The sequence below is a fragment of the Vombatus ursinus genome, unplaced genomic scaffold (assembly GCF_900497805.2).
Source record: "Vombatus ursinus unplaced genomic scaffold, bare-nosed wombat genome assembly UNPS02014825.1, whole genome shotgun sequence".
In the NCBI taxonomy this organism is placed as follows: Eukaryota; Metazoa; Chordata; class Mammalia; order Diprotodontia; family Vombatidae; genus Vombatus; species Vombatus ursinus.
In genome coordinates, this window is record NW_020954603.1 from 6,968,988 (window position 1) to 6,992,268 (window position 23,281).

Consider the following 23,281-nt stretch of genomic DNA (forward strand, 5'->3'; position numbering starts at 1 on the left):
ACTCCTCAAGCTATGACCTGAAGCCAGGATGAAATGAGGCTTCCGTGAGACTTACAGGCAAATGCGTAGATGCCCTTGGATGCATTCTGGCTTTTCCCAGAGAAGTCACCGCCCATCGTCTGCAAAGGGAAGCAGCAGCCCCATCAGCTGAGGGGACGTGCCCAGGACCCAGCATAGATGAAGCCTTCAACAAGAGACACAGCATCCCCTTTCACTCTCCCCACTGGGCCACTCCTCACTCTCCTCCCTGTGGAGACCCTCAGGTAAACCAGCACACTGAAAAGGTTGCCAGGTGAGGCTCTATCTGCAGGTCACCTTGTAGCAGGGGCTCAGTCCCTTGGCGAGACTCACATGGGTTTTGCCACTGCCTGTCTGGCCATATGCGAAGCAGGTTGCCTTTCCTCCTTCAAAGATCGTCTGTACCAATGGTCTGGCTGTGAACCTACAAGGAAAGAAGGCTGGGGGCTGGGGAAAGGTTGCTGCCCTCTGAAGCACATCTTGGCCCCTCTCTGGCTCGGTCTGACAAAACGCATCTTAACTTCCTCCTTAGGGCTAAGGGGTCACTAACTTGGCAGAACTGGGAAAGCCGCAGCTAAGCCCCAAACTGCAGTGTCCTATCAGAACCCGACTTCGGAGTGGCCACCAGCAAAGGGCTGGCCAGAAAGATCTTCAGCCCTCCTGGAAGCCCTGACAGAACACTAGCAGAGCTTCCTACTCCTTGGACGGTACAGGAGCAAGCCTCTTGGGCATATCTGCACAGGACAATCTTGGGCTCAAGGCCAAAGGCCCGCTGCTTCTTTTCTGGCTGCCAAACCCATTGGCAGGACTTGAAATCCAACAGTTTGTGTGGGGCAGACCCAGCCTAGGTTCAGATGGCCTCGAGCTCCCCAAGCAGAGCAGGACAGAGGAGGCCCAAACGAAGGTCCCGAGGCTTCGCTGGGAGGAGGACTGTAAGGGATATGCAGAACTCTACCTGTAGACAACCTCATTGGATGCCGTTTCATCAAAGGCAAAATCGAAGCGGAACGCCTGGTTCTCCAGGTACTTGGTCAGGTCCACTTTCAGTTTGGGTTCGTGCACTAGAAGGAGGCACTTGCTGGGAACTGAGATCACATCAAACTCCTTCTTGGCCAGTTCTGCAAGAGGAAAGCACAGGTTTGCAGCCTCAGGAGACATGCCCAGGACACACACGTGCACACATGTGTTGAGCCCACAGTGTGGCACAGGCTTACCTTGTTTATTAAGAGGGCGCTTCCTAACACAGACACATATCCGATGTTCCTCTATCTGTGGGGGAGTGACAGGAAGACAAGCCATTCAGCACCCCAATACCTGCCTCCCCTAAGGCTGGACCCCAGGCAGAGGCTCTCCATTCTCACATAGGCCCTAGCCGCCACCCCCTCCCCCCGCCCACATGCTGTGCATGGCAGCGGCTCGTCAGAAGGTCTGAGTCACACCTGGACTGCATGGACACTCACTGACCAGGGGGCAGAGCAGCACGGCTGCTGTCCAGTCAGCGGCCAAACACACTTACAGGGTCAGTCATGGTGAGTCTCTGACAGTCCAGAGTAGCTCGGAATTCCTTAATCATCCGTGCAAATTCCCAGTTTGGCAGGCTAGTATCATATTCCTGTGGGGCAACAATGGATGGGAAAGGGACCACTGCACCAGTTTTCTGGGGCCTCCACCTGTGCAGAGAGTACTGGAAAGTACCCCCAGAGTGAGCCCAGGCTCAGAGGTAGGGGGACCCCAAAGGGTTCAGGACCCATAGGTGGGGGAAGCCCCAAAGGGCTCAGGGCCAAAAGGGAGGGGTGATACGCAAAGGATCCTAACAAAAGTCCTAAAGTATCCCAAATCCACATTCAGCCCGTACAGAACTAGTCCCTTCAGAACAGAGATGCTAACCCATGGCCCACTGCATCCAGGCCCTAGGAGCCCAAACACAGGGCTCCATGTGCCTTTAGACCTCCGCTAGGAAAGGTGTGGTGTGGATTGAGACAAGGCCTCGCTGGGCCCCAGGAAAGCACCTGTGCACGCTTGATCCGCATTTCTGAGTTCTGAGCCCTTTTTTCTTCTCGTTTTGTCTTCATTTTTTCCATTTCCTTCACTAGGCATGACTTCCTTCGAACTAGGAAAAAACCCCAACCCATTGTCATTTGTGAGAGCCTGCTTCCTTCTAGGTGTGTAGCCACAGCTCTCTGGGCTGGGGGGGGGCCGGCGGGCCCCCTGGGCCAGCTGAGCCTGCAGCCCCATCTCCCACAGCTCTGTCCCTCCCAGGCACCCTGTTCATGAGCTCGGGCAGAAGTAGCAGGAGCCACACAGAGTCAAGAGGTCACTTCAGAACAAAGCTTGGAATCAAATCTCTCCATTCCAGCTGGTTCTCGGGGTACTTTGTGCCAAAGTCACCTCCTTAAAACACATCTGACCACAGACCCCTAGTGCATCCCTTCTAGGATGGGAGCTGTGAGAGGAAATGCTTCCTCAGCAGGCCTGCAGAGCCCCGCTGCTTCCACTTGGCCTCTTCCAGCCTCGGGCCTCCCTTGCCCAGCCCAAGCCTTCTGGGGCTCCCTGCCCTTGCCCAGCACTGACTCCTCTACCCCTTGTGCTATTTTAAAGGAGATGCCATCCGATGGTTATAGTTTTCTGGGGCTAAATGGTGTATCCAGCACGAAGGGATCCTTTCTCTTGGCAGATCAGGCATGCTTTACCATTGCCTACTGAAATCCTTCTCCTGCTTCTGGCGCCCAGGGTCAGGGCTCTCTCTTCTCAGCGGCTTCTAGACCACATGGTCTCACTCACCTTGGTCCCCTCATGTTCTTCCTTTGGAGCACCCTTATTTGGGGACAGGTTGTGACTGGCCAGCCCCTTGGGGACGAGGACTTGTTCGTCCTCTTGGGACCCCTAGCACTCACTGCCCACGGGGCATCTGATTATCTGATTCGAGGCCCTTTGAAAACACAGCCCAAATTCCAGCCCCGGCCCCATCCCCAGCCAACCTGTGAAAGAAGGGCATTGGCCTCTGCTCTATATGAGTGAGAGGGTCTTAGCCCACACCATTATGGGCAATGCCAGGAGGGCCAACATGATGGGCATCCTTGTAGCAGGCATCCCAGGGGACAGACACAGCTGGGCCAAGGCCCTGCCAGTTGCCATCTATGGTGCTCTAGGAAGGAGGCTGGACAAGCAATGTGCCTCCATGTAGCCCCATTCAAGGGAGGAGCCAGGAAGGAGCCCTGAAGCCCCGCTTGCTGCCTCCCCATCACACTGCCCCTCCCCCTAGCCGGCCTCTGGCACTACCTGAATTTGCTGGGTTGGCAGCAGAGTTGCCTCGGATGGAAGACGTCTGTTCTTCTGCAGCCTCACTGACAGCAGCCAGGGGGATCTCGCTCATGCCAGCACGCGGGGCACGAGAGAGACCCGCTAGGAAGGGGGAGAGGCAAGTATTGGCAGGAGCCTGGCCAGCCTGAGCACAAATGTGGCAGGCCGAGTGCCAGAGCCTCTGGGCCTGAGGACAACAGCACTGGGCTCAAGATGTCAGCGCCTTTCCCTTCCCTCGTTCACACAGACAGACACACAGACAGACACAGATACAGAGACACACACAGAGACAGACAGACACACAGACACAGAGACACACAGACACAGAGACAGAGATACAGACAAACACAGAGACACAGACACACACACACACACACACACACATACAGACATACAGACAGACACAGACACACAGGCTCCTCTCAAATCTCAACCACCAAGTCTAGGCCTGTCTCCTGGTCCTCCCAGCCATCCTTCTCCCTGCTTCTTGATACCACCCTTTTCTTTGTAAATGTCTTCTGGATCTTGGCTCCTGCAACACACTCCGTCCGTCTGTTTTCCCATGCAGCCCCGGCCCCAGGCCTCGCACAGACGCTCCTTCCACTGGAGCCTACTGTTTGCCCATTCTGCCTCACCATCCCAAAGCTCTTCTTTCAAAGGGCACCCAAGGCCTCTACCACCACAGCCATAGGCATGGATTCCTCTGAAGCACAGGACACTAATGATTAATCCTCAGGCTCCCCAGGTCCCTCATTACCTCTGACTACTGCTAGTGTCTTCCCCAGAGCTGAATCACAGAGCAAGCATTTAAGAAATGCTCATTCATTCATTCATTCATTTATCCTTTCTTCCTCCTCTCTCCCTATCAAGGCTGGCATTTCTCAGGGATGCTCTCTGCCTTTCTCTTCTCTCTGGTCTTTCCTTAAGAGGGTTCATCCCGGGGCAGCTAGGTGGCACAGTGGATAGAGCTCTGGCCTTGGAGTCAGGAGGACCTGAGTTCAAATCTGGCTTCAGACACTTGACATTACTAGCTGTGTGACCCTGGGCAAGTCACTTAACCCCAATTGCCTCACCCCCCCCCCCAAAAAGAGGGTTCATTGAATCCTTCCATGGCTTCAGGTCCCTTATCTTCAAGAAAGAATTTCAAATTTCTCTCTAATCCAGACCCCTCTCTTCAGCTCCCTAGTCTATTTGCCAAACACCACTAGGACCCTCCTGCCTCAGACTCATGCCCAAAGTCAAACACTGTGTCCAATAAAGTCTCCTCTATCTCTTACAAACAACATGGCCCAGAGTCTTCCTCACAACAGAGCCTTCCAGAATCAAGAACCCCTCTTCTCCATTCCCCGTCCATATTCCTTCTGCCCATGGCCTTCTACGTAGCCCCTCTGCACTGAGGCTGCCCCCTCGAGTTACCCCCATCCACATGCTGGCAGTCATCTTCCTAAAACTCACCCAAGGCTCAGAAACCTTCAGTAGCTCTCCAGCACCAACAGGAAGAGGTCCCAATGCCTTGTCCTTCAAGGCCTCAGTACTGGCCTACCCTAGCTTCTCTCTCCTCCACTCGCCTATATCTCCCTGCCTAGGCCCCTGCCCGTGACAGCTCTAGTGTACTCCCACCCAAGCCAGGGGCCTCTGGTTCACAGCACTGTCTGCAGAGCACCTGCAGCTCTCTCATGCCTATATTAGAGGCTCATCCCCACAGGAGAAGCAGGGGGTATCTTAGCTTCAGAGATGCCCTCCACCCGGGGACCCTGGGGTGGGGAGAGGGCCAACAGGGAAGTTCCAGCCCTGAGCCCAGAGGGGCTCACTTCCCTTCCTCCTGCCAGTCCTGGCACTTATGCCAAGGCGTAAGTCCCTCTGAGTCCCCAAGTCTGCATCATCAACTCCAAGTCAGGCTCTCTTTGTCACTTACTGGGAATTGCAAACTGGCTCCTGGTGTTGGCAGCTGCTGAGGGGTCTACCTCCATGTCATTCTCCTGGGCCAGGAGCCTCTGAGTCTGTGCGATGGCAGACATCCGGGTAGAACGGCCACGCAGAGCTGGAGGAATGAAAAGGCCAAGACAGCTAGTGAGAGGGACAAGGTGGAATGGGAGCTCGGGCATAAGGGAGGGTGAAGGATCCACATTTTCTCTGTCTGCCAAGCCAGGAGAAATGAGCCACATGCAGACTGTCCCAAGGCTCATCGCGCTGAGGCGCTCTGCGGCTCTTTTCCTGGCAAGGCTGACATCTCTCACTCTCCTGCACCAGGATGGCAGGAGGTGGCCCCATGAGCGAGGAGATTGGCCTGTTCCTCCAGCTCCAGTCAGAGGGTGCTGGAACTGGGAGGCACAGAGACGCCACAGACTTTAGGACTGGAAGGACCTTGACAGCCAATCAGTCCAACCTGCACCCAAAAGGCGCAGTACCCCCAAGTAGCAGTCACTGAACCTCTGCTCAAAAATCTCGCCCTTGCAGGCTGCTCCCCTCTGGACATTGCTCCCTCTAGTGACCTGCTCACTGGGCATGGCTTCCAGGAGTTAAAGGGGACTGGAAGTCTCAGAGCAGCTTTGGGGAGCCCCCGCTCCCCTGCTAGGTTTTCTAGGCAGGCCCTGAAGTTGCTGGTGGCCACTGAGTTCTCTGCACAGAGCTTCTCTTGCCACAGAAGACAACAGCCAAGCTAAGGAACGGCAACTGAAAAGCCCAGCCTCCTAGCTAAGACCCCCAGACTTGGCAAACACTGACCCAGCAATAGCACTTCTAGGGCTGTATCCCAAAGAGATCATACAAACGGGAAAAGGACTCACATGTGCAAAAATATTTATAGCAGCTCTTTTTGTGGTGACAAAGAATTGGAAATTGAGGGGATGCTCATCAATTGGTGAATGGCTGAACAAGTTGTGGTATATGAATGTAATGGAATACTATTGTTCCATAAGAAATGATGAGCATTCTTGGCAAACACAGGGAACCAAAGATCTTAACCTAAAGAGGTAAGTACAACCTCATAGGCCTCTGTGATTTGGTAACACATAACTAACTCAAGGCCAGAAGATGGCTATGGAAGGTTATACCACCTTATCCAAAAGGAATAGATAACAAGTAAAATGTTACTCTACCACCCCTTTTATACAGGGAAAATGGTCACATGAGAGGCAGCACGGAGTAATGGACAGAGAACTGGCCACCTTAGCTAAGAAGGTCTTCTGACATATACTGGGCCATGTCACTTATCCCCTAGACAACTCCCTCCTAAGATCATAAAGTTGTTGGGAAGGTGCCAAACAGACCCAAGCCCTATTCTATCTATATTTCCACTTGGAAATCCAAGACTAGAGTCTAGGAAGTCAATGGACGAAGAAACAGACCCATGATCTTTATGACTGAAGAATACCAGAGCTGACCATTTCAAGTTATCCAGGCACCAGGGATAGAAAGATAGCCACGAAAGAGCCGCTCTCCTTCCTATGACTTTGTGCTCCCTATCTGGTCTGAAGGAAGAGGCAGATGATGAGCTTGGGAAACCCATCATAAGCCTGTCATGGAGGCATACGATGAAAGAATGGTGGGCATGTAGGCTAAATGAGATGACTTGTGATCAGGAGGAAAGGGGACGTACTAGCCAGGTCCAAGGGGACACATGTCTCCTACCCCCATCCCCCTGATCCTGGGGGATCAGATTTTAGCCAGTTCTCAGAAGCACCACTGTCCTAAGATGATCTTTAAGGAAAGTTAGGCCAAGAAAGGTGGAATGATTCCAAGAATGAAATTCTGTTAATGTAAATGTATCAAAAGGAGAAAGTTAGCTGGAAACTGATATTAATGTACACAGGGAACCCATCAAAGCCAGCTTAGGTTTAAAAAAACCCAAACTCAGCTCACCAGGAACAAAAATGTACTGTCACATCCCAATCCCTGATGTGCTAAATTAGGAATCAGAAAGAGCACTGAAGAAAAAAATGGGGACAGCAGCTGGACTATACTGAGGTCTGAGGTCAGTAATAACTGGAAAGGACAATTTTTGATGGCAGAGGGCACCAAAATAGAGGGGCGGAAGTCTCAGAGAGCTATCATTGATCACTAAAAGGAGTTTAAACCAAAACTAGCTATTAGGAGAACCAAACAGGTGAAGCATGCCCATTGTCTGGAGGAAGCCGTACAGCTGGATGGACAAGCCACAGTGTCAGCCCCTGGACATGCAGATCGTGGGCAGATTCTTACAACAATGCTGCCCGGCTGGCAAGGCCTGGCATCTCAGACTCCAAAGAAGTCAAGGTGTGGATCACAGAAAGGGCAATGGAGGCTACACTGGGCACCAGCAGGTGGCAGCACGTTACCAGTCTAGACTATACCAATAAGAGAAGAAAAAGAAATGGAATTAAGATAGACAATGAGGAAATAAAACTATCACTCTTTGAGGATGATATGATGGGATACTTACAGAATCCTAGAGAATCCACTAAAAAAGTTAGTTGAAATAATGAACTTCAGCAAAATTGCAGAATATAAAATAAAGCCATATAAGTCATGAGCATTTCTATGTATTACCAACAAAGGAGGAACAGAGAAATTCCACTTAAAATAACCGTAGACGATATAAAATACTTGGGAATCTACCTGCCAAGACAAACCCAGGAACTATATGAACACAATAACAAAATACTTTTCAACAAATAAAGTCAGATCGAAACAGTTGGAGAAATCTTAACTGCTCATGAGTAGGCTAAGCTAATGTAATAAAAACTGACAATTCTACCTAAATTAATTTACTTATTCAGTGCCATACCAACCTACCAAAAATTTATTTTACAGAGCTAGAAAAAATAACAAAACTCACCCACAGAAGAAGAAAAGTTCAAGAAAATCAAGGGAATCATTGAGAAAAACGTGAAGGAAGGTGGCAATACCTAGCAGTATCAGATTTCAAACTATATTGCAAAGCAGTATTCAACAGAACAATGTGGTACTGGCTAAGAAATAGAATTGTGGATCAGTGGAATAGATTAGGTACACAAATGACTACAGTAATCTAGCAAATGATAAACCCAAAAGACTCAAGCTTTTGGGACAAGAACTCACTATTTGACAAGAACTGCTGGGAAACCTGGAAAACAGTACGGCAGAAACTAGGTCTAGACTAACATCTTACACCATTTATCAAGATAAGGTCAAAATGGGTGAATGATTTAGATATAAAGCAAATTAGAAGAGCAAGGATTAGACTACCTGTCAGATCTACGAAGGGAAGAATTTATGACCAAACAAGAGATAGACAACATTATGAGATATAAAATGAATAATTTTGATTACATTAAAATAAAAAGGTTTTGCACAAACAAAATGAATGTACCCAAGATTAGAAGGAAAGCAGGAAACTGGGGAAAAAAGATTTTACAGCAAGTTTCTCTGATAAAGGCTTAATTTCTCAAATATATAGAGAACCAAATCAAATTTTTAAGAATATGAGTCATTCCCCAACTGATAAATGATCAAAGAGTATGAAAGGCAGTTTTCGGATGAAGAAATCAAAGCTATCTATATTCACATGAAAAAATGCTCTAAATCACTACTGATTAGAAAAATGCAAATTAAAACAACTCTGAGGTACCAACTCATACCTATCAGATTGGCTAATATGACAGAAAAGGAAAATGACAAATTTTGGAGGGGATGTGGGAAAATTGGGACACTAATGCACTGCTGGTGGAGTTGTGAACTGATTCAACCAATCTGGAGAGTAATCTGGAACTATGCTCAAAGGGCTATAAAATTATGCATACCCTTTGACCCAGCAATAGCACTACTAGGTCTGTATCCCAAAGAGATTAGAAAAAAAAAAAAGGAAAAGGACCTAGATGTACAAAAATATTTATAGCAGTTCCTTCTGTGGTGGCAAAGAACTGGAAATAGAGGAGATGCCTATCAATTGGGGAATGGCTGAACAAGTCATATATACGATTATAGTGGAATACTATTGTGCTATAAGAAATGACAAGCGGAATGGTTTCAGAAAAACCTGACAAGACTTTTATAAACTGATGCAAAGAGAAGTGAGCAGAATTAGGAGAACATTGTACACAGTAACGGTTATGTTGTATGATGATCAACTGTGGATGCCTTAACTATTCTGATCAAGACAATGATCCAAGACAATTCCAAAGCACTTATGATGAAAAATGCTAGACACCTTCAGAGAAAGAGCTGATGGAGTCTGAATGCAGATCAAAGCATACTTTACTTTAATTTTCTTGTTTGTTTTTTTGGTCTGTGTTTTCTTTTGCAACATGGCTAATATGGGAATATGTTTTGCATGACTTCACATCTATTATCTATATCAAATTGCTTGACTTCTCAAGGAAGGGTGAGGGGAGGGAGGGAGAGAATTTGGAACTCAAAATTAAAAAAAAAAAATGCCAGAATATTTTTTACACATAATTGAGGGGAAAAAAAATCAAATGACAGCAAACAAAAATTATACTAGAGATTCAGACCCAGAGAGGGTCCTGCCTGTGAAGGCAATGGACAAGAGAATACTGAATCAAAGTACAGGAAAGAGAAGCAAGCAGGTAAAGAGAGGACAGACACAAACCACAGCTTAATCCTGTATCAGAGGCAGACACCTTTGGGACAAGTTGAGGTGGAGGCCCATAAGGAGGCTCAAGACAACCTGAGAAAATGCAAGATGGGATTATGATATTGGAGAAAACAGTAAGACTCACTTCCTTAGGGTGAGAACCAAAGTGGTTAAACAGGGAAATGGCACTCTGGACTGATCACAAAGACTTCAGGTTATCAGACCTGGACCAATACCCCTGGACCCTGAAAACACTAAACATGATTTCCGGAAAAAAAAAAAAAATCCTGGAGAGACAGTTTGGTGTAATGGATATGCTCTTGGGACCAGGAAGACTTGGGTTCCAGCTCTCCCTCTGACACAAGCTGCCTAGGTGACTCTTGACAAGTAACTTAATCTCTCAGGGCTCCCAGGCAACTTTCCAAGTCTGTAATGAAGAGCTGGTGCCCATCTGCCTTTGGAGAGGGAGTTAGCTCTCTACACCAACGGAAACAACACAAATCTGGTCCAAAACAAAACCAGGTCTAACCACTTCAACCAAAATATCATAGAGAAAAGGAACATCACTGTAGAACCAGATGGGCTAAACAAGGGGAAGGCAGGGGAGTAGAATCCTCAGAGTAATGATGTTGAATCTTGGCAAAATTCCCTCTCATTATTCAAGGGATGGATGAGGAGGATTTAGAAAGGGAAGCAGCAACAATCACTAGACAGGGGGCCATCAAGAAAATTTCAGTTAACTGATTTCTTTTATTGACAGAGTTACCAGGTCAGCAGACCAGGTGAAAATTGTAGACACAGCATTACCCAAATTTCAGCAAGGAATGCTAAAAGTGTCACCTGATAGCAAGATGTGAGCAAGACGGTGACACAGGGAGATAAATTCATACTCATCAATGGATCACTGTGCCACAAGGGAGAAGTCTGCAATGCAGGAATCTAGGACATATTCACTGCTCTATTCTCTTTGACATTTTTAGCAGTGATTTAGATGAAGACATAGATGGGCGGTAAATTTGCAGATGACAAAGCCTGGGGGTATAGCCAGTAAGTCAGTGCTAAACTATGTTAGTATATTAGATCCAAAAACCTCAAAAGTTGGAAAAATGGGCTGCATCTTAACAGGGATAAACATAAACAGGTGTTCAAAGGAACCTTCATGAATACCAGGTAAGGGAGGTGGGCATCATGCGTGCTGAATGAGACAATAAAGTGCCAAGAGCCAATAAGCTCTTTGATGCACTAAGAGCAGAGTTCTCGGAATAAGACAGGGTGAGAGTCCCATGGCCCTCTGACCCTAGTCAGACAACACCTAGGCCACTGTGTTCAGAATGGAGCAGTTTGCCCAGAGGACTGTGAGGATGGCAAGGATACCATGTCACACAAAAGTTAAAAGATGAAGGACATTCAGCCTGGAGAAGAGCATGCTTGGGTGCGTGTGTGTGGTAACTGAAGGGCTGTCATATGGAAGAGGATGCAGACTTATTCTGCTTGGTCTCAGAGACTTGAGGTGGAAGTGGTCAACGCAGATTTAAGTGAATGGGTTTCCTTGGGAGGTCAAGAGCCCCATATCACAGGATGTAGGTCTCCAGGTCAACACTAGAGGACCACTCATCAGGCAGGTTACAGAAGGGACTGGCCTGGGAAGCCCTGAGCTGCCTTCCAGTGTGGGACGCTACAACTTCCTCACCTAGCGGCATGTCCTCACCACCTTTACTCAGAAAAGAAGCCAGATGGGTATCATGCCATGCTCACAGTGGGCACTGAATGAATGGAACTGAATTGTGCAGTAAGGTGATCTATAGATGATCAGAAATGAGAAATGAATTTGGGGACTGAATGTCAGATGTGACATGATTTCAGCAGGGAACTCCCACCTCAACACATATTGTAACCAGTCTATGGGATTCGGGAGATTAGTCCTAGGGAGTATCAAGCACAAACATCGGGAGGCAGGATGGGAATCCACACCCCATACTATCTACTCAGTCATACCACCTCTCTGAAGGCTTTACAACCTGAACCAAAAAACTCCAAAACATCTAAGAATCCTAGACTGACAGAGAGCCTAAAGCACCAGATGGGGCACAAGGTTTTCTCTCACAGGGCGGGGGGAGCACCGGCATCTCTCATCAATGCTCCAAAACCTCCCCGAGACAGTTCAACGCTCTCCCCACAACGAATGCTTTTAGCACACTGGCACCTCAACTATGCCCTGTGGAACCAAAAGGACAAGACTTCTAAATTCTATGACCCCTAAGAAAAACCAGTTCTCATGATTTCCATCCCTTTCTCTCAACTCTGCATTTTTTCAGGTGGCTGTGGACAGTATTCTCTGGTCATACAGCCATTAACAGTAAGAGTCCACAACAGGATGGTCAACAGACTTACTTACAAACACACCAAATTCCCCAGCCTGATCCTCTGCCTTTGGGGGACAGGGAGAGGTCTGTCATTTCCTCCAGCACTGCTGTTGGCCCTTCCAACAACCAGTCACAGGGAGACATTTAGAAAGCAGATTTGGAGATTATACTTTTCCCAGAGAGGGTGCTAAGCAATGACAAAAGCAGACTGACAGCAGCACAGGGCGGCCAGGGCTAGACACCCCCCCTTCCCTGCTCCCCCAAAGGCAGGCCACCTCTTTTGTGCTCTTCCAGAACACTCCGTGCTTGGAATGCTTGATCTCCTCACCTCAGCTAGCATCTCTGGGTTCCTTGCAGACTCGGCTCAAATGCCCTTCCCCCAAGGAGGGCTTTCTTGGTCCCCCTGCTTGGTAGTGCCATCCCCCTAACCATCCAGGATGTACTGACTGGTAGGGGGTGTGTCCCCCATGGGAATGTAAACTCTGTTCTTGCTTTTCCTTTGCAGCCCCAGTACCTGGCCAACTCAAAGTCATTCATGTCTACTTATTGACCAGTCAGAGTGATTGGTGTCAGGCGGTAATACAGTGAAAGCACTGGATTCCTGCTCAGAGAAGTGACCACAAGGACTTTCCTGGCAGGGACAGAGGATCCAACGCTGTCCGTGCAGAAGCCACAGCCCCACGGTGGCAGAAAGGCAGGTGTGGGGAGCAAACTAGTGAGCAGCAGCTCCAGCGCCAGGCCTGCGAGAGGGGCTGCACAGCACACACCAGTCAGACGCACTGTGTTTACCTTCTTTGGGAGCAGGGATTTTGGAGAGGGTTGATCGGCGCTTTTGTTTCTGGGGAGAAAAAAAACACAAAGAGGGCACAGAGGTGTTGGCCCTTCTTGGCTGGGTCCCTCACCTCACCCCGCCCTGAGGGTGACCTACCTGGACGGTGACATTCTCCTGCAGAGGCAGGCTATCCTTCGGGTGGACAGGGAGAGGAGACAGTTGCAGAAGCTCCGGGTTGATGGCTGCCACGTCCTCAAAGTCAATCTGCAATAAGCAAGCAGAGAGTTCAGCGGGACAAAGTCATTTGCTTAGCTCCCATCCAGGCTGGAAGCCCAAGCTGCCTGGAGAGTCTCACCAACAGCTCATCCTTAAGAGATGCAGGCTGACACTGTGGGATGACTAATATTGATAAACTTAACCCCTCCCAGCAATACAAGGATCTAGGACATCTCCAAAGGCCTCATGGAGGAAAATGCTATCCACATCCAAAGAAAGAACTATGGAGTTTGAATGCAGACTGAAGCATACTATTTGCTATTTTTTTTCTTCTGTTGAGTTTTGTTTCCTCTTTCTGGTGGTTCCTCCTACTGGTTCTAATTCTTCCTTACAACATGACTAATGTGAAAATATGTTTAATAGGAATGTATATGTATAGCCTATATCAGATTGTGCGCCATCTTGGGGAGGGTGGTGGGGAGGTAGGGGGAGAAAAATTTTAAACTCAAAAGCATATGGAAGGGGCAGCTAGGTGGCGCAGTGGATAGAGCACCGGCCCTGAAGTCAGGAGGACCTGAGTTCAAATCCGGCCTCAGACCAAACACTTGACACATACTAGCTGTGTGACCTTGGGCAAGTCACTTAACCCCAACTGCCTCACTTAAAAAAAAAAAAAGCATATGGAAGTGATCATTGATGAATCAAAATAAATTAATTTTAAAAAAAGAGAGATGCAGGTTGCTATTCTTCAGCAGGAGGTTAGAAAAGTGCTTAGGGGGAATTTTCTGAATGGTGGCCCAAGGGTAGACATCTGTTGCTCACAAGGAACATGACTGGATGGATGGGCGGAATGAGGGTGAAGTCCGGCAGCTGGCTAGCTGCCACACAGCTCCCCCAGGATGCCAGCAGCTCTCTTGGAAGATAACGGACAATGATGCAGACTCTGTTAGTGGCTCTTTGGCCTTCTCAATGGGCAAGCAACTCAAAGTGTCCCAAGTGAGCTGGCCTGCTGAATGCCTTTAAGGCTCTCTACTCGACACTTTTGGCAGCACTGACACAATGGCTCCTGGCAGCGTGCCCTCAACACTGGTGGGCTGGGCTGCCCTTGTGCAGGACCAGACCTCCCTCCGCGGTCATCTCAGCTCTCCTTTTTGCTGCTGTCTGAAGCGAGGTCACAATCCCAGGGCCTGGGAGGCCATGTTTGTCTGCATGACATCACAGGGGGTTCAAAAAAGCCACACTGGCCTAACTTAAGGAGCAAAAACACAGAGCATTTCAAAGTGCAAACAGCCAAATTCTGTCTCATCCAACACGAAGACTTTCCTTCCTAGACAGATTATTGTGTGTCCTTCATTCTTGAAGAGGACCATGACTTCGGAAGATGATGACATAACTTCCGCTGACTTTGTTTTGAGGGAGGGAGGACTGTGCAAGGTCACCAGCTCACTTTCTCCTCCAGAGCCATCTGGGTCCAGTGGTCAGATATTCATCAGGATGACTGGAGATAGCTCAGCTCCTAGACACTCCTTCAAGGACCATCACTGCCCACAGGGCAATGCCCACAGGAGGATGTGCCCACTGAGGGGGAGTCAAGGTAAGACACTGTCTCAGCCCTTCAAATGCTTCCAGGCTGGCTGCGGAGCCACTGCTGAGACCTGCAGACACAATGCTACAAAGCCCCAGCTACAAGGTGCCTCTTCCCTCCAGTCCCCCAGCTGCACAGGACAACATAAGGTATAGAATTAGTCTCACTGAACAGAAGACAAAGCAGGGTTGGCCAGATCAGGGAGGCCCTTGAACGCCTGGTAAAGGGTTTGAACGGAATTATAAAAACAAAGATGAGCTACTGAAAGCTTATGACCCGAAGCACAAAGACTCTCTTCAAGACCCCCACCAGCGGTCACCTATTCTTGGCTTCAGACTCCCAGGACTGGGGAGCTTGCCTCCAAAGGGTTCCTCAAATGACTTTCCTGATGTCATTGGTCCTCTTGGAGAATGAAGGACAAATAACAACAACAACAGCCTCTCCTGAACGTTAACTACAGGGCTGCCGAGCACTCCTTGTTGGGCCAGGAGACTTCTAGGCCTTCCAGGAAGAAGCATATAGCTCACCAGCAAAACTACAGAGCAGTCAGCATTCTCAAATGTGACCAGACCTCAGCAGGAATGAGTGGGGGGGCAGCCCGCAGTCTTGTTAACCCAAGCTGCTGATACCATCACTGCCTCCCTCCCAATCACCAAGCCTCATCTCGTCTTCCTTCAGAGTACCTGACTTCCTTTCTGCTTCCAACTGATACCTCACATCATTCCTGGAGACTAGCGACAGCACTCCGACCAGGCTGGAGCCCTTTCCTCAGCACCCTACATGGGGTAAGTACTCTCCTTGGTCTGCTATCAATCTTCACCAAACCCCGCATTATGTTATCATCCTGGAGGCAGTAAAGATTAGTTTTTTGGCCTGCAAGTGCTACATCTAAGCCTAGCATCAAAGGCCCTCTAAGATAAGCTAGCTCCAACTTACCTTTTCTGCCCCCATCATCACCCCCCACCACCCCAGACCCTAGAACAAAGGCTCTTCACTTCTTAGATATATGGATCCCTTTGACTTGGCATTTCATGAAGCCTAGCCCCATTCTCTAAATATTTTTAAATGCATTAAAAAAACTGGCTCACAGAGGACACCAATAATATTGAAATACAACATGTCACCAGACATTAAGAAACAAATCTGCAGACCCCCAGGGGAAGAGCCCACACTCTAGAGGGTTCTTTGGGGTAGGCCAATCTCCTCCCTATCCTTTCATGCCTGCCACACTTACCTAACCCTTTTCCAGGCTTTTGATGATAATTGCTAGGTTTTCAGTTCCTTTACATTTCTTGTAACCAAGATCATCCTTCCTCTCTTTAATCACAGAATTAAAACCCATCACATTTCTGAACAGTAGTAAAGGGGAAGTTCACATGTGTGTGTGTGTGTGTGTGTGTGTGTGCCTGCTGAGGCATCTGGTCAAAAAACACTGGTACCTAAATAAGAAATCCCCATTCCATCTCTGCCCAGTCTCTCTGGTCATGCCCCGCCAGGCACCTCCTCCCCTGAAGCCAGTGCTGGGTGTCCAGCAAGCTCTTTCTGTTTTTTCCTGGCAGTAAGGTAACTCCCACTCTACCTCCCTAGCTCCTACAATGCTGTTCAGCCTGAAACCTCACGCACTTCCTTCTCTGGTTCATGTGTCCTTGGCCAGGACAAATGGCCAGGTGCAGAGATCTGGCCCTTAAGGAGCTGAGTATAGACCTGGCCCTGCTTGTTACATAAAACATGCAAGTAAAATGTTTGAGAACTTGAATAGAGCCTCAGGCTTTAGTACAGGTCCCTTTTTATAGCCCATGGGTGATCTCTGCTGTCTGCATAGCACATGGACATAGGGGATGAAACAGCAATCATCAGGCCCAAGTCAGACTGCCACAGACTGGACCCCTGGGGAGGAAGGCCTCTCCGTAAATGAGGCAGAACTGCTCAACTCACCTCTTTGCCCTTGGTAGAGCCACCTTCTGCCCATTCCACTGAGACAGAGGATCTCTCCAGATTTACTGTCATGACATTGGCGCTATGAATCAGGCCTAAAGAGGAAAAGGAGATGTGGGTGTGAGGAAGGATCAACGGAATGAATGCCCTGCAAGGTCCCAGGGCTGGCCAGAACTCCCCATTCTTTCAAGATCATATCAAGAAAGAGGTAGTGAGCCCCACATAGGCTGGAAGAATGGGAGTGGGGCCATGGGAAGCTCAGTGCTCTCTTCCTTCTCATAATACAAAATTGTAGCTAATGGACCTTTGGAGCCCTCAAAGAGAGCAACATGTCATGGGGTAAGGAGTCCCTACAACCAACAGGGCTCCAGGTCCCCAGTGTGCACTCAGAGCTGCCATGTCTCCTCCCCCTCCCCAGTTTCACAAGCCCACCTGGCCCATCTCATTGGTTCAACATTTATTAAGCATATACTCTGTAAAGCACTTTAGGGAATACAAAAACGCCCTTAAGGAGCTTATATAAGATCTAGCAGAGGGTCCATGGCCCATGTACCATGCCAGCTGGCACTCCAACCTCCAGGCACCCATAGACAGTGTGGTCACACCGTTGGTCACAATGGCCCCAGGCAAGCAAGGGGATGAGTCTCAGCCGCTTGACAGCACAGGTGAGAGAGCACACTGCCCAAAGCCGGCCAGGCTGCCCCTGTAGGCAGCCCTTTTAAGAAGGGGTCAAGCAAAGCCCTTCCCCATAGTATGGACCCTGCTGTCAGCAAGGCCGCCCCTCTCCCAGGAGAGGTGGAAGCCCAGGCTGGGCACAAGGCACATTCCCACCTTCTGGACTGGAGTCTCTGCCTCCTCCCCTCCCCCTCCTTTCTCTGGGGCAGGCTGGCAGCACTAGCCTGCGAAGGCTGGGACTGAGCCCTTAGAGGGGAGGCTCAAGACCTCAGGGGAGGGGGTTCGCCATCCATGACAGCCTCAATGCCCGCCCCCAAGTCCACTGGAAGGCATCTGAGCTCCGCCCATGGCCGCCACCTCCTCGCCCAAGCCAGCCCCACACCTGCTGCCCCAAGCCTGAAGCCCCCCAGCCCATGCCCCGCCCCCCAACAAGGCCCCACCCACGCGCAACACCAGCCCCGCCCCCATTGGCCTCAGCCCCGCCCAGGCCCTGGCTCCGCCCCCTCACCGTTGCTTCTTTGGATCTTGATGGCTAGGCCGGGGAGCAGGCGGGCTAGCAGAGTAGCGTCCATGGCGAGTCAGTCGGGCGAGACGAGTCGGGGAGCGAGGGGCGTTCGGGGGTCGGACAAGCCTCCAAGCAGCAGCGGCTGTGACGGCAGTAAAGGTGGCCGCCTTTTCCTTCAAGTCTAGTCTGTACCAACCGCCGCCGTTTAAATGCCGCGCGCCTGCGTCCTGCGTCCTGCGTCCTTGCGTCGTGCGCCCACTCTTCCGCCCCTTGGCGCGGCACGCTGCACCTCCTGGGAAATGTAGTTCCCGCTCAGCCTCAGATTTCTTTCGGCTTTCCAACTCTGCGTCACCTTGGTCCCTTCCCCTCCCCGGGTGACCGCAATGCGCCTGCGCGGCCCCGCCTCCCCCTGCCCGACTGGACCCACGTGGATTCAGAGTTCGAGACCCGTATCATTAGTTTATAAAAGCTGGACCCCCCCATTCCTGTAAGCCAGGGAATGGAGAGAGTAGCTGTAAAACCCAGTACTGGGCCCTAGAGAGAGGCTAAGGCTTCCTAGAGGAGACGGCGTTTGAATTCCCCGCTCTAGTCATAGGCGATTTTGGTAGCAGCTCCAGCCCAGCGACACGCTGTGGAAGCAGGGGCTGGATAAAGACGTGCTGCGCCCCCCGCTACGACGACCATAGCTGCCTCCTGGTTGAAGCTGGCTTACAAATAAATATCTGGTTGTTTTAATAAATGACATGACCCTTAGCCGTGCATTGGTGACATCTGTGATTTTGGGGGGGGGGCGTCATGTTTGATGGGGTATAGCCACATGGGCTTGGGACTCAGGGAATGGAGGTAAGAGTTCAGTCAATAAGCGTTTAAGCACCCACTACGTATGCCGGGCGGCGTGCTAAGATTTGGCATTTTTAGTAATTTGGGGCATATGCCCGCCAGAGCAGACTGCCAGATTTCAATTGAACCGTTAGGATTAGGGAACTCATGGATCGCTGCAGTGCCCTCTGATGGACCAACATGGACTGCTTGATATCTGGAAAACCTTTACGACCTTCTTAGTGCTGTCGTGGTTTTATAGCCCCTAAATTTCTCCCAATATGCCTCCTGCTCCCGCCCGGACAGCCAGCCCACATAACGAACTATTTTTAAGAGGGGAATAAAGGAGGGGAAGAAGAGGAAAACAAAATCAGGAAACGCCTCCCAAGCTACCGCTGCCCCAGCTGGAAGGGGCTGCCTGGGGAGGCAGTTGGACTCCCTGCTCCTGGGAGGGCTCCCAGCACAGGCTGGATGCCCACTTGTCCCGAAATATAGTGGGTATTTTTTCAGACATGGGTTAAATTAGATAACCACTGAGGTCCCTTCCAGCTCTAAATTTGTCATTTGGTGACATTGGACTTTTGATAGTTTCTACCCAACTGCGCCTGGTTCTGCCAGACCTCTCCCTCGAGGAACAGCCTGCCTAGTACAGCTCTCAGGTCCTGCTCCCCACCCTCACCCCTAGTCTTCTCTTCTCCGCTAAACATCCCCAGTTCCTTCAACTGACCTTAGATTTGTTTTGCTTACGACTAATTCCGTCTCTCCATCCCAACTAATTCTTCCTTTTCTTTCCTTTTACCTTGTCAAATGAAATTTCTGTACCCAACTGCGTGTGCCTATTCTTCCTTCTTTTGACCAGTTCAGATAAGGGTAGATTTCAAGTGTCAGCCACTTTCCTGACCCCTTCCAATGTGTATGCCTGTCTACCTTCCTAACTTGATCATGTGAGATAATCCTTTCTGTTCAGTCTTTCGTGATCCTGATTGTGGCTCTTCCTGGCTATTCACAGTATTCTTTCCTTGACCTGAGATCTCTGGATTTTGGGCTGTAATATTCTTGGGAGTTTTTGTTGTGGGGTTTCTCTCAAGATGTAACTGGTGGATTCTTTAAATTTCTACTTTGCTCTCTGGTTCTAAGATATCTGGGTAGTACCCTTTTATGATTTCTTGAAATATGATATCCAAGTTCTTTCATGGCTTTCAGGTTATCCATTGATTCTTTTTTTTTTTCTGGTGAGGCAATCTGGGTTAAGTGACTTGCCCAAGGTCACACAGCTAGTACATGTCAAGTGTTTGGTCTGAGGCTGGATTTGAACTCAGGTCCTCTTGACTTCAGGGCTGGTGCTCTATTCACTGCGCCACCTACCTGCCCCGGCCATTGATTCTTAAAAGATCTCTCCTCAATCTAATTTTCCAGGTCAGTTCTTCTTCTTCTTTTTTTTATTAATTAATTTATTTTGAATTATCAACCATCACTTCCATAAGTTTTTGAGTTTTAAATTTTTCTCCCCCTCCCTCCCCAAGACAGCACACAATCTGATATAGGCCATACACATACATTCCTATTAAACATATTTTCACATTAGTGATGTTGTAAGTAAGAAATAGAACCAATAGGAGGAACCACCAGAAAGAGGAAATAAAACACAACAGAAGAAAAAAAAATAGCAAATAGTATGCTTTGATCTGCATTCAAACTCCATAGTTCTTTCTTTGGATGTGGATAGCATTTTCCATCATGAGGTCTTTGGAGATGTCCTATATCCTTGTATTGCTGAGCAGTTATTCTTCTTATGAAATTTTCTTCCATGTTTTCCGTCTTTTGACTTTCATTTTCTTATTTCTTGATGTCTCATGGAGTCATTAGCTTCCATTTGGTCAAATCTAATGACCAAGGAGTTATTTCTTCAGCAAGGTATTGTGCTTCTTTTTCTAGGTTATTAATTCTCTTCATATCTTTCTTTCCTAGCTCTTGCCTCTTTTCTCATTCTTTCTTCTAGTATTCTCTTTCGTCTTCTTTCGTCTTTTTTTTTTTTAGCTCCTTCTTTAACGCTAGCTTTCACTCTTCTAGAAATTCTTATTGGACTTGCTCTGAACTGCATGTATATCTGAAGCTTTGCTTGCAGATTTTTTTTTTTTTTGAGATGTTCTCTGTGTCTTCAGCTCCCATCACCACAGTAGTCTTTATGGCCGGATTCCTTTTTCTTGTTTGCTCATTCCTCCTGCTTCTTTCTTGACTCTGGACTTTTTGTTAGGGTTAGGCTTCTGTGTAGGATGTTGGCCTGAGCTCCTGTCTTCTTACATCCTTCTGCTTGAGGTTGGGGGCCTATATACTTTCAGTGGTCCCGAAGTCATGTGATCTGGGAGAAGGTCTGTTCACTATCCACCCAGTCTGAGCTCTGCAAGTACCTGGGCTTGTTTATGGTTGGAAGTTTCAGCAGACTGCTTCTGGACTCAGCCACTATTGGCCTTTTGGGAGGTTCTGCAGGTTTAGAACAACTGAACTGTCACCTCCCCTTTGGTCTGAGATGCTGCTTCTGGGATCAGAGCCACGAAGCTACTGTTTCCTTCCCTGAACTTATTCCTTGCTCAGTATACAGCTGGGGCCAAATGCCTGTACCATTCCAGGTCTGAAGGCTCCTAACCTGATCCCCTCTCCAGTGTCCTTAGACACTGTCCATTTCCTTAAGCTGCCCTGGGCTAGAAAAATGACTCACTGTGACTTCTTCTTGGCTTTCCCCTTCAACATTCAGTCGGGCGCATTATTCAGATCTTTGTTGAGAAGGTGTGGGGGGAGAGCTACACTCCCATGCTTCCTCTCACCCTGCCATCTTGACCACCTCAGGCCTGGTCTTTTCTTTGAACTCTGAAGGGAGGGGCTTGGGCCTTCACCCTAGCTTAAGGGGAGCAAAGTTCAGTCTCTGAAGGCTGGACCATGAACCATGTGGTAACTCTTTGCCCAATAGCTGTCAGGCAGCTCTGAGGTTCAGTCACCACTGTTATTAAGATGAGCAGGTAGGGAAAGAGGAACAACTCTAAACCCAGAGCGCAAGGCCATTAGATCTGTTAGCTGTCCAAATTGGCAGATACCAGTGAAACGGGAATATAGACACCCTCACAAAAGCACACTTAGAAAGGATACTCTGTTTATTGGACTTGCTCCCATCTCTCAGAGACTCAGAGGTTGGGAGGGGGGCTTGAGGGGCAGCCAAGGACCCCCCCCCCCATGGTGGAAAGCCTCCCCTTCTTGCATGCCTGTAGCTGCTTCTGCACCTCATCAGCCTCAGTGGCTTCCCCTCTCCCCAGTCTGGTGGGCAGCCAGCAGGCAGGGATGAGGGTACAAGGCCAGAGGTGGGACGGCTTTAGCAGAACTTCATCGGCCCTTCATTATCCTTAGCTCTCTCCTCTTTCGTGTCATCTTCCTCCCCAGACCTGGGGACTCCAAGGCCCTTGCAGGCAGTCACGGAGATGTTGGAAGAGGAGATGCCTAAAGCTGGAAGTTGGAGGCAGACGTGAGTCTCCAGGCTGCCTGTGCTCCCATCCCCAGCTGAAGCCCTCCTCCAGCCTTGAGAGCCTAGCTCACCCTCAGGGATGTTGATCTTGTTGGAGGCTAGGATGTCAGCTTGGATGCTGTCCATATTCATGTACAAGTCCTCTGCATTGCTCTAGGAAATGGGGGCATTAAAGTTAAAGTGAGGTGGCTTTGGGGATGGGGAAGGGGGTGCTGTGAAGGGGCCTGCCCCCTACCAGGCCTGGGTTGCCTTAGGCCATGGTGGGAGCCACAGAGAAGCAGGATGGGATTGGCCCAGCTGAGTAGCACCGAGAGATGCCTAGGCCCCAGCACAGCCTGGCCTCCTGAGAAGGGCACAGAGGCACATGTGGAGGCAAACTGCCAACTGGAAGCCCACAGAGGTTTGTGGGGGTGAGGACTAGGCTCCTGAGTTAGAGGAACTGAGCTGAGGCTGGGCCTAGGCCTGGAGCGGGTGGGGGGGGGGGGAGATCACCATGAAAAGCTCAAACAGAGTGTCCCCCATGGCCATGTGCACATGCTCCTCCACTATGGGAAACGTCTGGACAAAGTACTATGGAGAGAAAGAAGAGAATGGAGCCAGGAGATGCTGGCCATAGTCCCAGACCCCCTCTTCCCCCCACCCCCCCATGCCCCAGGCCCCACCTCTCCCTCCCCCCCAGGTACCTGTCCCCACTCCCAATCCCAGGGCTCCCCTCCCCAGGCCCCAGCCCTTCCCTGAAGCCCCTGCCCCCCACCTCCAAGGTGAGGCTGGCCAGGCGTTGCCCATTGCTATGGTCCTGGTTGCCCATGGCATACATCAGATGACTGACTACCTGCAGGGACAACAACTCCTCTGCTACAGCCATGGAGCTTCGAGATATGACCCTGTGGGAAGCAGCCCCGTGAGCAAGCTGGCCTACCCTGGGCCAGCCCAGCCAGGGGCCCCCGTCAGTGCTCAGTGGGACTTTTGTGACCCACGTGCTCCTGAGTCAGAGCTGCTACAATTAGCCTACGAGGTCAGTCAATCAAT

The 23,281-nt window shown here is 49.6% G+C and overlaps 2 protein-coding genes across 4 annotated transcripts in view; both read right to left on the reverse strand.

Annotated features, from left to right (window-relative positions):
* KIF2C (kinesin family member 2C) overlaps positions 1–18,119 on the reverse strand; it is a 41,291-nt gene extending 23,172 nt beyond the window's left edge. The window contains exons 1-12 of one of the 2 annotated variants that reach the window (XM_027838065.1): positions 17,926–18,119; positions 16,743–16,837; positions 13,163–13,270; positions 13,024–13,072; positions 5,234–5,359; positions 3,298–3,420; positions 2,028–2,128; positions 1,535–1,630; positions 1,233–1,287; positions 974–1,136; positions 352–442; positions 56–119 (exon numbers count right to left, since the gene is read on the reverse strand). In XM_027838065.1, the coding sequence (XP_027693866.1) occupies positions 56–119; positions 352–442; positions 974–1,136; positions 1,233–1,287; positions 1,535–1,630; positions 2,028–2,128; positions 3,298–3,420; positions 5,234–5,359; positions 13,024–13,072; positions 13,163–13,270; positions 16,743–16,837; positions 17,926–17,989 (1,135 nt within the window). In that variant the 5' untranslated portion in view covers positions 17,990–18,119. Of the gene's footprint in view, positions 1–55; positions 120–351; positions 443–973; positions 1,137–1,232; positions 1,288–1,534; positions 1,703–2,027; positions 2,129–3,297; positions 3,421–5,233; positions 5,360–13,023; positions 13,073–13,162; positions 13,271–16,742; positions 16,838–17,925 lie in introns of both variants that reach the window. The other variant, XM_027838064.1, reaches the window with a different exon arrangement.
* Positions 18,120–21,905: 3,786 nt separating this feature from the next.
* Positions 21,906–23,281, reverse strand: part of ARMH1 (armadillo-like helical domain containing 1) — a 49,895-nt gene continuing 48,519 nt past the window's right edge. The window contains exons 9-12 of one of the 2 annotated variants that reach the window (XM_027837924.1): positions 23,085–23,136; positions 22,745–22,822; positions 22,324–22,405; positions 21,906–22,233 (exon numbers count right to left, since the gene is read on the reverse strand). In XM_027837924.1, the coding sequence (XP_027693725.1) occupies positions 22,103–22,233; positions 22,324–22,405; positions 22,745–22,822; positions 23,085–23,136 (343 nt within the window). In that variant the 3' untranslated portion in view covers positions 21,906–22,102. Of the gene's footprint in view, positions 22,234–22,323; positions 22,406–22,744; positions 22,823–23,006; positions 23,137–23,281 lie in introns of both variants that reach the window. The other variant, XM_027837923.1, reaches the window with a different exon arrangement.